The sequence below is a fragment of the Lactuca virosa genome, chromosome 7, assembly GCF_052849685.1.
Source record: "Lactuca virosa cultivar CGN04683 chromosome 7, Lactuca_virosa_CGN04683_v6, whole genome shotgun sequence".
Lineage (NCBI taxonomy): Eukaryota > Viridiplantae > Streptophyta > Magnoliopsida > Asterales > Asteraceae > Lactuca > Lactuca virosa.
In genome coordinates, this window is record NC_136432.1 from 286,712,779 (window position 1) to 286,727,366 (window position 14,588).

General features: G+C 34.9%; 1 protein-coding gene and 1 pseudogene across 1 annotated transcript; one reads left to right on the top strand and one right to left on the bottom strand.

Moving 5' to 3' along the window:
* Positions 1-816: 816 nt before the first annotated feature.
* Positions 817-3,812, bottom strand: COX15 (cytochrome c oxidase 15). Its single transcript, XM_079061364.1, has 7 exons — positions 3,459-3,812; positions 2,702-3,003; positions 2,193-2,418; positions 1,855-2,100; positions 1,669-1,779; positions 1,327-1,458; positions 817-1,239 (listed from the first exon to the last, which is right to left on the bottom strand). The coding sequence occupies exons 1-7, from the start codon at positions 3,660-3,662 to the stop codon at positions 1,069-1,071; spliced, it is 1,392 nt and encodes a 463-aa protein (XP_078917490.1). The 5' UTR covers positions 3,663-3,812; the 3' UTR covers positions 817-1,068.
* A 5,144-nt stretch (positions 3,813-8,956) lies between these two features.
* On the top strand, positions 8,957-9,763 carry LOC145127809 (galactoside 2-alpha-L-fucosyltransferase pseudogene; annotated as a pseudogene).
* Positions 9,764-14,588: the final 4,825 nt, after the last annotated feature.

Here is a 14,588-nt window from a genome sequence, read left to right on the forward strand (position 1 = left end):
GTGATTGTATTTAAGAAGTGCAAATCTTTGATCAAGTCATATTCTCTTATAGTCTCGTACAGAAGTTCGAACAAAGATTGATGACCTCAAATGCATATCGTGAGATGTAACATAACTCTCCGACACCCCTCAATAGTGGTGTCAATCGATGACACAACACGACAAAAATACACAACAAGAATAAAATTGAAAATCGAATTCGTTTTCATGTCTAGCGTAAAAAACACGACGTCATGTTGACGTTCAAAATTCTAGCATGTATTTGTTGTGTTTTATGTGTATGAATTAAATAAACTAATGATTATTTTGTGTTACTTTGTTGTGCTTTTCATGTTTTTATTATGATTGTTATCGTGCCAGGAAAAAAACACGATTATGTCATGACGTGTCGTTTTTGTGTGATATAGAACATTGTTGTGTCTGTAAGATAAAAACACGACACGATTGTCCAATTTAACACCCTACCTTTGGATCTTCTAGAAATCTTAAAATCCTCTCTCGATGCACACTTCCATAAGCATCCTCAAGGTCGATGAACAACATACACAAATCCTAATTATTTATCTATGTGAATATCCTCAGTCATTGAACGCCGAAACATGAAGCCAAAAAGGTTTTCTGATATGAACATTCCATGGCTCAATCGACTTCCAATACCCTCCCAAAGTTAAGACTTAAAAAGCTCGATACCTCCATAAATGCTGCCACCTTGGGCATATCCTTTGTTCTTGTATGTATTGGATCAAAATACTAGATCTAATAAAAAATACATTAAAGCATTAAAATGAAGACATGAAACTTTTAGAATTAACAAACTTTTATCCTGGAATTTGTATAATGTTGAATTTCCCACAAAGGACTAAATTCATTCTAGAATTCCAATTCGTCAAATAGCCACTGGCAACAGGAAATACATAACAAACCTGTTATACCTATTGTTTACATTAGCATACCCAATGAAGACACTTATGGGTAAATAAATAAGCTTATGCATTGCATTCTATAACACCTAACAAAAAAAAAAACATCTCAAAATGAATGTCAAAAGGGTGAAAAAACCCCCCAACCTTAGCTTGTCTTAACAACAGCAGGCAGTGATTTCAAAAGCATAGGTGATGGTCGCCGAACAGTGTGATTCAAAAGAAGCATAAAAGTCAACAGAGTCAACGCCCCAGCTTGGTGGGCCGTGCCAAGTGAAACCGGCACATAAGACAAAAGAGTCGATATTCCCAAAGTTACCTGCAAATTATATATAAAACAAAAATCACTTTATTAAATTACATTTAAGACCCTAAGAGTACAAGTTTATCGACAGTATGTACTTACCTGGAGAGCAGCCATTCCCATGGTACTTCCAATTAATGAACGGATAGCAGGATGTAAGTCAACCTTCCTCGTTGACCACCATAACCCACCAATTGCCGCTAGGGTTGTAGTTGCAAGTATACGATGATCAAGCTGTACGTAGAAAACAAGAATATTAAATAAAGTATTTTGGTTTGCAGGATGTTTTAAGAAGAAATGGAATCTGAAGAAATCATAATGTCATGCATTTAGTTGTCAAGAAATCAAATCAAATCCATCAAACACATAATTTGAAGCTACGAACTGAAATGGAATCTCGAATTCCAATTCCATGAGAATCCAATTACAAAGCTACCTATCTACCTGCACAGTTGCTGTGTTCTCAAAGAAGTTGCGGATGACCGGCTTCATACTCAAAACATCTTCCGGAATCCACGAATCCCCCATCTTTGGAAACGTATTAAACGCATGTCCCTTGACAAATTTTAACATAAAACAAAATCAGAAAAGGGCATTTACGTAATACTTTCAAGAGATTTAGTCACATACCGCATCGTTTCCTGCAACAAAAGCTCCTGAAACCGCGGTTACACCAACAAGAATCCCAAGCGGAAGAGCCAATCTTTTGACTTTTGCAGCCCCGTTGACCCAAGCCTTTGACTCGGTAGGAGGTTCAGGCATGACAACAGAAAGAGCAGTCCAGAAAAGTCCACAGTAAATAGCAAAAGCTGAAGTCAAATGAGCAGCAAGACGATATGGGCTTACTCTTGGTTGTGAGTACTCTGAAGGTGGCTCCTGATGAAAAAAAAAAAAAGTCAAACAATGAGTTTTGACTAGCTTTGTATTTATGAATTTCATAAAGATAGAAAAAGAAAGATGATACTAACTTCTAAACCACTTTTAACCATCCACCAACCAATCATCCCTTGCCCACCACCAAGAGCAAATAAACCAGCAAGCCTAACTCCAAGCCGTAGATTTATATAACCTTTTCGTAGAAAATACGAAAATGGGAGAGCAAACATGATCCCCAATGCTCTTCCCCACATACGATGCGCGTATTCCATCCAATAAATGAACTTAAAATCATCAATATTCATTCCTCTGTTCACACTGCAAGTGGTTAAAATCATGTGGGGTCGGGTCAGTATACATTTGATTCAGTAGCTCCTCTTCTCTTATCTAATAAATGTAGCAAAATATTGAGTACTCCTTAATCACACTCTCAATTGGAGCAACATCAAATTTGCAAACTTTACTTTAGCATTTATATAGTGATCTTTCTGGAACGACGATTCAGAAAGATGTATCAACAATGCAATTGCAAATTACAATAAAAGAATGTTGGAGACTGATGAATGTGAAGAAAGGTACACGTACTGATGATTAAACTAACCGCTTGAACTCAGGGGATTGTTTATATTTCTCAAACTCAATCAACCAATCTTCATCTGATAAAGGAGGAAGGCTGCCAGTGAATTTCCAGTCTGTCATTGAAAGACCGGATCGAGTGAGTCTTGTGATACCACCGAGGATAACCATACTGAAGACCCATGCAGCAGATGCAAAAAGCCATATTCCTATTGCTTTTTGAGCATGAGGTCCAGCAGTAACAAGGAGCTTCACTGTCTCCTTATTTTCCTTGCAAGCACTTGCGGCTACAGTAGATATATGCCTGAAAGATGGCTTGTAGGTACCCTGATATATACAAAAAAACAAAAATATGAGCTGATGATCATATAGGAAAATGAATTCTTACAAAAGAAGATAATCAATAGCCGAGTTCTCACTGAATGAGATAGCATTATGTACAACATGGCATATCTATACTGACAAAGAGATCAGAGTGAAGAATTTTAGCATCCATACATCTTCTGTATGATAATTAACTTATAATTAAACAAATATACTTCCGATTGGTATGTTTAACTGATCCATACAACAAGAAGCTCAATCAAAACAAAAAGGTTTTGTTTCCAAACTTCACCTTAAAACCACGAATTCATCTTATAATTGAAAAATCACAACATCAAAGTTCAATATTACGGTATCAAGAAATAATCAGTAGAAGTCTGATGAAATTTAAGGATCGTAATAGTATATTTCGTCGATTTGATCAACAACAATATTCAGTTTATTGCAGTTGATAATACCTTGTGAAGATTGTGCAAGGATCGAAAGCCATTGATGAGACAGCTTCTGGTGGTGGGATTAGCAACATGCTTATGGGTTGAATAACGATCTAACGCGAATCGACTATGAAGATTCGTCGATCCGCCGTGAGAAGAAAACGACGATCTTATTTGATTGATAGATTTGCTTCTCCTGATAATCGTAATCAGTCTACTCTCCAACATTTCTTCGATTTGTGTGTGTTATCTGCTGCTAGGGTTTAGAATCTGAAGCGGCGAGGTTTAAGAGGGAAGAATGAACCGGCCGGTTCATTCTTAACAGAAACGTGGATAGCAGATGGCCATGAAAGTAATGAAACTCGTATGTTAGAAAACGTATACAAGTGTTGAGAAATACCTTTGCATCCAAAAAGAACCCAATTAGAGTAAAAAACTTAAAAACCGTGGGACCCGTTTTCGCATTTTTAGTATCATTTTCGGGTTTAAGGGTTTTACCCTCGTTTACTGATATCATGTCCCTCAGGAAATAAAAGGAAATGAGTGAAAGTTGGAAGAAAAAAAAAAAAAAATTGGTGCATGGAGACTCGAAATAATTACCTTTTATTTAATTATTTTTATTTATTAAAAAAAAATCGTAAAGTAGTCATTATCTAATATATGTTTTGTATTGAATAGCTAGTGTATGTAAGATAAAATGAAATTACGAGTGAAAAATAAAGAAGGTTAAACGGGGGATTCAAGGAAATAGGGGGAGGGTGGAGCAAGGGTGACCTTAAAATTTGGAGGCAGAGGATTAGGAAACGAGATAATTCGGGGTCAGGAACAGATGCAAGAAAACGTGGGAATTCGGAGGTAGGGGCAGAGGAGGCTACTTCTACCCCTTTTTGGTCCAATTCTCAGCATAAATGCAACAAAAAAACTACTAATTCAACTTATATTATCCTCATAAAATACAATCGAGCGTCAAATATTCATGAGAACCAAAAAGTTGAAAACATAAAACAAAGAACACGATGAATGCTTTGTGCAAGGTATGCAAAAATTATCGAGTTGCTATGAAGTGGCAGAACCATAACATAACTAATAGGTCCAAGTGTCCGGTGTATATTAAAAAAACTAGGTTATAACCCGTGGAAACCACGGTCAGTATATTTAAAATTTTATATAGATAAAAAAATAATAAATGTCAAAGAAAAACCAAGATATTATCGATTGTAAGTAATTATGAATTAATTTGTTAAACAAAATAAACATAATAATGTTATTAAGATATAGTTTTGTATTTTCAAAATTTAAATTGAATTTGATTTGTTACCAAAAAAAAGAAAAAAAAATCATAGAAAAATGCCACGTGTAAAAAAAAAACATTTTAAAAAACTGACACGTGTCATTTTTAGGTTTCATTTATTAGAAGAGGTAGATTAATATTTAAAAAACAAAACTATAAAATTTGTGGGTTTTTATTTGGTTCTTTCAGCAAAGACAAAACTGCACAAATGGTCCCTGTGGTTAGCTCAAAATTGCCACTTTAATCCAAAAAGGTTTGGACTAGCACTAGAGGTCCAAACTTTTCATTTTGTTGCGAGTTTGGTCCGTTTTAAAAGTGAAAGAGGTTAAAATGACTTTTTTGCCCTTGTTATTTGTTTTTTTATTTTCTTTTTTATTTCCTCCATTACTTTTTTAATTAAAAAAGAAATACAATTAAGTCTCTCTCTCTCTCTCTCTCTCTCTAACCTTCCCCAACACTTTTCTTTTCATCTTTTCCAATACTGGATCTAAAAACTCAAATTACAATCTGAAAAACGAATCTTCATCTTCTTCCCAACGTAGGAAGCCACCGCCAAAACCCTAGCTCCGGTGAAAGAGAATGGTGTTCTCAGATCGCCGCCCTTCTCTACCTTTCTTTCAAATCTGCTAACCTTTCTCACTGTTTGTCTCAGAAACGCAAACCCTTTAAACCCATCTTTTAGATGCGTCGTAGGTTCGCAAACCCGCCTCTAGAAGGTGATGATGAGGTAAGTGGTGAGGACACCAGTGACGGACGCTACCAAGAACAACCTATGAAAATATGATTCCGCCCTTCGTCTTCATACGACCAAGCTTCAACAGATCGAGCCGGAGTAGGATAGCTTCGGTGGTTTTTCATATCTGAAACCTCCTTCCCAAACGACCTTTGTTTTTTCGACTTCTTCTACCATCGTCATCACCGTCGTTGTTGGTCTCACTGACGATAGCGATGTTCTAGACATGCTACCAACGACGACGGCTATGAAAGATGGTGTTAGGGTTTCCAGATCTACAAATGATTGTTGGAGGCTCGACGGTAAGAGGTGTTCAAAAACTGATGTGCATTCCAGGTGGGGGTAATAAGGAGATGAAGGTGATGTTATAAGAATAAAGATGGATGTTACATGTGGTGTTTGGCGGAGGTTACAGGTGGTGTTTGGCGGAGGTGCTGCTTCAGGGGTGTTTGTAAATCTTCATCGACGACTTCTTTAGTAGTGGTAGGACAGTCAAGCCGATCCTGACTATGATGGAGAACACAAACAGATCTAGAAACAGATGGAGAAGACGAACATCTCTAAAGACAGATGGAGAAGACTAACCCCAGATATGATTTCTCTTTCTGTTTTCTCCATCTCCATTGATAACCGAAGCGTTCAACAATTTGTTATGGGTATTTTTTTGTTCATCTGGACTGATTTTCAGGAAGAAGAAGAAGAAGATGGGTACGTGTAGAGAGAGAGAGAGAGAGAGAGAGAGAGAGAGAGATTAGTTTCAATTTTCTTTTTATTTATTTTAATAAAGAAATTAATAAAATTAATAAAAAACTGAAAAAGGAAAAAGTAAGGGCAACATCGTCATTTTAAAAAAGTTCAAAGCAAAACGGACCAAACTCGCAACAAAATGAAAAGTTTGGACCTCTGGTGCTAGTCCAAACCTTTTTGGACCAAAGTGGCCATTTTGAGCTAACCACAGTGACATTTGTGCAGTTTTGTCTTCAGCAAAAGATGGTACAAACAATACTTAAGTCGCGATCAAATAAACAATTAAAAAAATGACTTTTTTTATTAAAATATTAAATATATGATGAACCCATTTGCAAGTTGGGTCCATTATCAAATTTATTCTTTCATTGTGACAATTGGATTCATTATTAAGTCTCTTTTTTCAGGACATGAAAATATTCAATAATATTACTAAAAGGCTTTTTGGTAGCATCATAATCATTCAGTTAAGAGGACTTATTGGATCTCAACCATTCACAATGTTTGCTATGAAAAAACGCCTCTAATTCGGTGATATGAAGGGTGGAATCTCCGAAGCATTTAATTGTAATGGAGTTACTTTCTTACCCTCAAATCCGAATTTGCTCTTTATTTTATTTTTCATCATGCAAATGTAGTTTTTTTTTTCTTGTTGAATGTGTGAGTTCATCCCCTCTTAATTTTAGTCCAAATTCTCATCGGTTGTTGCACACTACACCCACCAACGACACCAAAAAAGATTAAGATGGGTCGGTAGAACCAAAAGAATTATTGAAGGTTGGGGATCATTATGAAGATGAATATGATAAAAATAAAGCTGACGATGAAGATGCAACTTGGTTTCTTCATCCAATTGAGAGAAAACGAGTACAGAGACAAAAGAAGGGTAAAGTGGAAACTTTGTCATAGCAAGGCTAGAAAATTTCATATATTTTTATGGTTGTTTGTTAATTGATAAATTGCATAAAAATAATATATTATTGGTTTATTTACTATGTTATGATTTTTATATGTGACAAAATCTCTACATATGTAGTATTTTATCTTTCTTGACATTAAATAATTTTTTAAAAATAGTTGTCATGTAGTTTTAGCTTATGTTTTATTATTTTACTAAAAAGTTTGTTTTAGGGTACTAACAATACATCTAAAATTTCAAATTTAATTTTGATACCATCAACAAAAATTATTATTATTTACTCATCAATATAAATATGTATTATTGTGTTAAATAACATTTTTATTATGTTTAATTTTGATTTTGCATTATGTTTTATAATTATTAAGCAAACTAGTTCAAATAATTTATCAAACATGAACATTTTATTTGATAAAATATAATTCAAAATGTTAAAATGATCATTTTTATCATTCAATACAGTCATTTAAAAGTCTAACCAAACAACATGTTTTATTCAAAGACAAATTCATTTATAACTTCTGAATCATCCATACATCTAAATCATTTAAGCATATGAATATTTCAACCCATAGACTAGCCTCATGGTCATTGAGTGTCGGCCTTGGGTAGTTGGGTTTTGGATGTTGCTTGTGCATTGCATTATTACAGACAAATCGATATTTGGCTACAAATACAATGGATTTCTCGGTGTTTTGTTTGTGGTTTGGGGCAATAGACATGTAAATCAAGCACAATGCTAACTAAACATGTATCAAGATATACGCTTTGTTTCAGAAGATACATGTCATATATTTTCTATTTATTGTGTCTACTTTTAGAGTTATAATTTTTCTAAATTTCTACAGATGTTATTTTTTAAAATTTACAAATATAAATTTTAAGTCTATAATCTCTTTAGTTTTCACGAGTTTACTTTTTACGCGTTAATCCGCATTTAATATGTCATGAGTTTTGAAATTGCATATATTTTCCAAAAAAAAAATAGTCATTATAAATGATTATTTAAAAATTAAGCATTCTAAAAGAGTTGTCACGTGGTCTTAATAATACAAGTTTCAACAGTTGGATAATATGTCATTTTTTTTAAATCGATACACAAAAAAAGCTTGATAATTACACAAAAACCTTTGAAACGTCTTTGTATTCACTAATTCACCTATGTAGATTTTGTTTAAAGCATACCATTTTATTGAAATTTTAGAAAATATATATTTATTTTAAGTTTGTTCTTCTAGAAGCTTTCCGCGTAACATTACAACATTTATCATGTTTGTTTATCATGTTTGTGCTATTGTACCTAAAGTCACATCGATATTTCTTTTCATTTCTTATTTGTAAAGTGACAAAAGTGGTCGTTTTAAAATAATAAAGAGTAAATTACAAGATTGGTCCTTTAGCTTTTCCGTTTTTCCTTAAAATAGTCATTACGAAACTTTTTTCTCTAAAATGGTCCCTAAGGAGCAAACATTACACACAAAAGATCCTTCTGACTAACTTTGTTAGAAGATTATGTTAAGTTCTCTTAAATGACAAAAATACCATTTGTTTTATGCACATAAATTGTCCTTCTCTCTCTCTCCCCCCATCCTAATTTCAACACCATCACCATACTCTGATCAACAAACGAGTTTTGGGTTAAATCCTTTGAAAATAATGGGGTGTTTTGTCGTTTGCTTGATGGGTCTTTCAGTTTTGTTCTCAATTTCTATCATTTTGAAGGATTCTTCACCAAATAGCATCTGGGTCGTTGCTGAAGCTCGAGTTCTTGATAATGATATGGCATCTCCCAGAGGTATTAATAAACATTAATTTCTGTCTACTTCCTTCTGCATTATTACATTATCTTTGAATTCAATGATCAAATCCAAGTATTTCATACATTTTTCTTATTTTCGATATCTTTTGTGTGTAATAGATTTTGGCTAAGAAGATGATCCAATGGAGTCGTTTGCGAAGCAAAAAAAGAAGCTACATTCTGCAGGATTTGAGCACGAAGACAAGCTACTTGGTGGGCTTCTTTACAGTCGATTCGATCAAGATTCTTGCCTCGGTAGATACGAATCAACATCATATCGTAAAGAATCAACTTATAAACCTTCTTCTTCTCTAATCTCGAAGCTACGAAGATATGAAGCTCTTCATAAACGTTGTGGACCTTACACAAAATCATATAACAAAACTGTAGCAAAACTAAGATCAATGGTATGATCGAAGAAGAAGCTTCAGATTGCAAGTATCTGATATGGGTTTCGTTCAGTGGACTCGGGAACATAATCTTAACTTTGGGTTCGGCTTTTCTTTACGCCCTTTTAACAGATCGAGTCTTACTTGTTGATCGAGGAGTTGACATGGATGATCTCTTCTGCGAACCTTTCCCTGAAGTCTCTTGGCTACTCCCTCTCGATTTCCCAATCTATGATCAATTCAAAAACTACAAATCACCCTCTTCCCAAATCAACAAATGGTTTTCCATTATTAGGTAGATATCTGTTATTCCCAACAAATCCAATCTGGGGTCTCATAACACAATACTAAAACTCATATCTATCACAAGTAGATGAAAAAATCGGCATCTAAGTGAGAGTTTTTGACAAGAGACCAATTTTTTAGATGGGTTATTTCTGGTGATCGGAGAGAGAGAGAGAGAGCATTTGTGTGGATAAGACAAAAGGGTATTTTCATTTAACAAAACTTAACAGAATCTTTTAACAAAGTTAGTCACAGGGGCCTTTTATGTACAATGTTTGCTCGTTAGGGACCATCTCATGGAAAAAAGTTTCGTAAGGACCATTTTAAGGAAAAACGGAAAACCTAAAGAACCATTCGTGTAATTTACTCAATAATAAAGTTACAAAAAATTATCTGTAACAAATAGAAAGTAAAAATTACAAAATAACCCTAACATCACATAAATTACAATAAATTATAGAAATACTCTGTGTAATAATAAAATTATCGAGTAGTCCTAAGACAAAATTATAGTAATGGTCCATGGTAAGAAAACATTACAGAATTATGTGACTGCAAAATTATAAAATGACAAAACTGTAAGATTGGTCCCTGTGGTATTTAAATATTTTTGGATAGGGTCAAAAAATGTTTCCACTTGCATAGGAGGTCCAGAATCAAGGTTTTTCTGTATTTTTGGTCCAAAAAAAACTTGAAAAGACGGTTATGCCCTTTTATTTTCCTTTTTGTATTTTTATAATTATTAAAATACTATTTTAGTTTAAAAATAAAAAGTAAATAAAATAATTATCCCCACCCACTTACCTCTCTCTCTCTCTCTCTCTCTCTCTCTCTCTCTCTTTCTCTTTTTCTCTCTCTCTCAACCGAAGAACTTCTCATCCCAATCTCGTCTTCCATTAGCAACCTTGAAAACCTCCAAGACTTGATTTTAAACTCCATCAAACTCATCGTAAAACAAACTCATCGGAAAAATCCCAGGTGAGCTTGGGAACTGCGGGAGTCTCAAGACTCTTTACCTGTTCGACAACAGACTCGTCGGAGTAAACAATGGCCTCGTCGGAGGAAACAACGGTCTCGCCGGAATCTGGTTCAACATCCTAATTTCACCACTACCACCCCCTTTTTATACCCACCGTCGGTCGAACCCTCTACCCCTCACTGTGACAACCGTCAAATTCAAGTCAAAGTCAAAGTCAAAGTTAACAAGTCAAACCGGTCAAATTTAACTAGTACTTGTATGTTAAGAAGTTATTCTATATATAAAAATGTGCATTTGTATGTGAAAAATTCAAGTGTCTCGAAGAATCTATGTGTTAACAATGTAAAAACCCTAAAAAGGGAGTTAAACGCATCAAAACACGACTAAGGACCCTTTCGGGGACTTAAAACGATCATTAACGAAGCATAACGGGGTTCACGAACCTTGCATTACGAAATTATACGATAATAATGGCTTAGTTAAATTTCTCCCAAATCTCTCCAAGTATGTGAAATCTCTCCCAAATCTCTCCAAGTATGTGAAATCCCTCCCAAATCTCTCCAAGTATGTAAAATCCCTCCCAAATCTCTCCAAGTATGTGAAATCCCTCCCAAATCTCTCCAAGTATGTGAAATCTCTCCCAAATCTCTCCAAGTATGTGAAACCTCTCAAAGTATGTGAAATCTCTCCCAAATCTCTCCAAGTATGTGAAATATCTCCAAGTATGTGAAATCTCTCCCAAATCTCTCCAAGAATGTGAAATCTCTCCAAGTATGTGAAATCTCTCCTAAATCTCTCCAAGTATGTGAAATCTCTCCCAAAATCTCTCTCAAACTTTTTATGGTCATCCGGGTCATCCCGACCCTTAACTTGGTCAAAAATCACGCAAAACGGAAAGATTTCTCGAAAAACAGCTATATAGAGCCGAAACCCCTCTTAGGAACCGAAACCCGAAACCCCTCTTAGGAACCGAAACCCCTCTTAGGAGCCGAAAGTGTCAGAACCGAAAGTGTCAGAAGCATCTCGGACCGAAGCCAGCAGCGAGGACCGAACTTCGGCCCCCCCATCCGAGACCCTCGCATCCCCACTTCGGACCTTCGGTTTTCCCTTCCTACTCTCGGTTCCCACACTCCTAAGAGCCGAACCTCGCAGGTTCGGTCCCTATTGTCCGGTTTTCGACCACTTTCGCTTCCTAAGCCCCTTTTTGACGTTTTGACGGGATTTTTTCACCAAATTCATAGTTTTATCATTTTTAACCCCCAGAACTATTATTTTAATTATTTTTCAAGGATTTATTAATTAAAAATCATTATTTTACATTAAGAAGAGTATCCTACACCACAAGTGGGTCAAGTGTGCCCACTTGCCTCCTATGTGTCACTTTCTCATTGGTCCAACCTTATCCACATCACACAAACTAAGGCAAACATCCCTTCACCCTAGCCACTTGCTCCAGCAACCCTCCATATAAGGAAATGCCTGGGATTTCCTTGATCATTTGCTTCACCATCAAACATTATACACTTCTTAAACCATCAAGAGGGCCTCTTTTCTCTCAACTTTCAGCCACACTTTTGATGTATTCTTGAGTCATTTATTCACTTATTGGTAAGTATTTCCTTCTAACTCAAGTGTTATTACATGTTTTTATAACACTCTTGGATCAACGACTCATATCTTCACACCAAAAATCGTTCTTAGGATCATCCAAAACTTCGTATGTTCATCAAGTGATCTAGACTTGAAACTCATCATCTTCAACCTTCCATCCTTCAAGGAATCACTCAAGGTGAGTTCATACCCCTACATTTTCTAGTTTTCTTCAGTTTTCAGGGGGGGAATACTAGTTAAATACCAAAACATATTCAAAACTCAACTTGACAGCTTACAATAGAAAAGTTGTGACCTGTTCACGAACTGTTTTACCCAACTTAAACTTAATATCTTTCAAAACTGTTTAATATGCAAGTAGTTCAGGTTTATACCTTTAAAATGACTATTTGCACATCTCCATATGATTTTTCTACGATTTATGGTGATTTTTACAAAACTTCCTATCATTTCATAAACGAATTCTGACCAGTCTGTGATTATGAACACTTTCACATAAGATAGAGACTTCTAAAAATCATAATAAAAATTATGAATAAACTAGACACATTTTCTAAACTTTCAGAGTTTACGGAGTTAGTTTTCGACTTCGTATGATTTTTCGATGATAATTTCAAAACAGTGCAGAAAGGATAAAAACTAGTTGCATAGTTTACCATATTAACAACACTTTGTAGTATGTTGAGCAAAGTGCATAACAATAAGTTTCTCAATGTTTGGATGCATTCTTGTTAGTTTATCATCATAAACAGAAATTAGTCATTCATGTTAAGGTTTTTCCTCCATTCATTTCGAACACATATAATAAACTACATTAAGTATAGTTTATGAATTTTCGATAAAAGCATACTACATGGAAAAAGTTTTACTCTCAAAACAAATGGGTTTTTCATATACAAATTGATAAACTGTAATAGTAATAGTTTATGAATTTATATCACAAATGTATTTTCATAAAAGGTGATTTCACTTCCTCCACGGAAGAGGTTTTATACTCAAAACTATATGTAAACTAGTTAACGTAAGTTGTGAGACATTCTCCTTCGGGGTACTCTTGAGTACCACAGAAAATCCTGAATTAGTTATAACCAGAGTCTCTTGTAGGGAGAGCGTGATAATTGTGTATAGATCTATATTGGGATTGACAACCCACACCCATGCTGCTTGCATAAGTCCGATCGGCCGATCGGGGGTGACAAATGTCATTTCGTTTCCGACGCCTGAAGAACGTCGCAGCAGGTTATTCTGTCGTAGTATGGTTATAGCGACTCACATAGGGAGTTAACAATCTTTCAAGTTTACAGGAAAAATTCTACTTTGAAAAGGGGATTTACTTCTAAATTAAACGAGTTTATGCCGATTTAAACTTCCATGTATTACTTTAAGTATGGAAAAATACTTGTATATTCTCGGTCTTGACGTTTAAGACTACATGACTTTTTATAAGGAAAATATTGGATTTTCTTTGGAAACACATTACCATTATGAACATTATAAGTACAAAACACACACATATTCTCTGTCTTGACGTTTAAGACTACATGACTTTTTATAAGGAAAATATTGGATTTTCTTTGGAAACATATTTCTATCAAAACTACATTTCATCTAGAATTGTTAGACTTCAGCTATAATTGCTAAGTGTATATGCTAGAGTTATATAAGAATCTAGTCGCAATCGACCTAGAATTGGTGGGCCCGCCTTACTTCCTGTTCCTTGTTTGGTTGTGGATCCAGGGCAGACCCATTATATTTGACAGTTTATTTAACTTAAATTTTATATAACTTATATACACTGGGTGATTATAGAAGGAATCTACAGGTCTTTCTAGGGTACATTATTGCATAACATAGGAGAATTCATTTCGCGTTTAATAAAGAAAATATTGAATTTTCTGAAATCATACTATATCGCTTTTTACAAGGAAAACGGCTTCTTTCTCAAATAAAACTCTTATGAACTCGCCAACTTAATTGTTGACGCTTTTTCAAACTACTTGTATTCTCAGGAATTCAGTGAAACAGGAAATCAACCGCTTTTGAGGATGGGACGTTAAATCGTCAAACATTTCATTTTTGTCATCATAAGTGTAATTGATTGGAAACATGTAAACACATACTATTGTATAACTTTTTCAATTATATTTATGATGGTTGTATTTACTTTGGGCACTATTATACTCGTTGTTGTGATACTATACATGAAGTCCTCCACCCCCGGACGTTTTTGCCATCCTTGGTTTGGGGGTGTGACACTCACACACTCACGCACATGATGAAATAAGAACATCGACTCGCACCTTGTTCATCCTCAGTTCCCAATTAATCTGCAACAACTCATCTTTCTCCTGCTCATCTTACCTTCCCAATTTCAAGATCAATTCCATCCCCCCAGGCTAGAG

Bases quoted from the DNA above. Each gene is read 5' to 3' on its own strand.
- COX15 (XM_079061364.1), bottom strand. From the start codon at position 3,662: ATGTTGGAGAGTAGACTGATTACGATTATCAGGAGAAGCAAATCTATC. The intron at 2,101-2,192 runs GTTAGTATCATC...TTTTTTCATCAG, and splicing joins TGGTTAAAAGTGGTTTAGAA to GAGCCACCTTCAGAGTACTC. The intron at 1,459-1,668 runs GTAGATAGGTAG...TTCTACGTACAG, and splicing joins AGAACACAGCAACTGTGCAG to CTTGATCATCGTATACTTGC.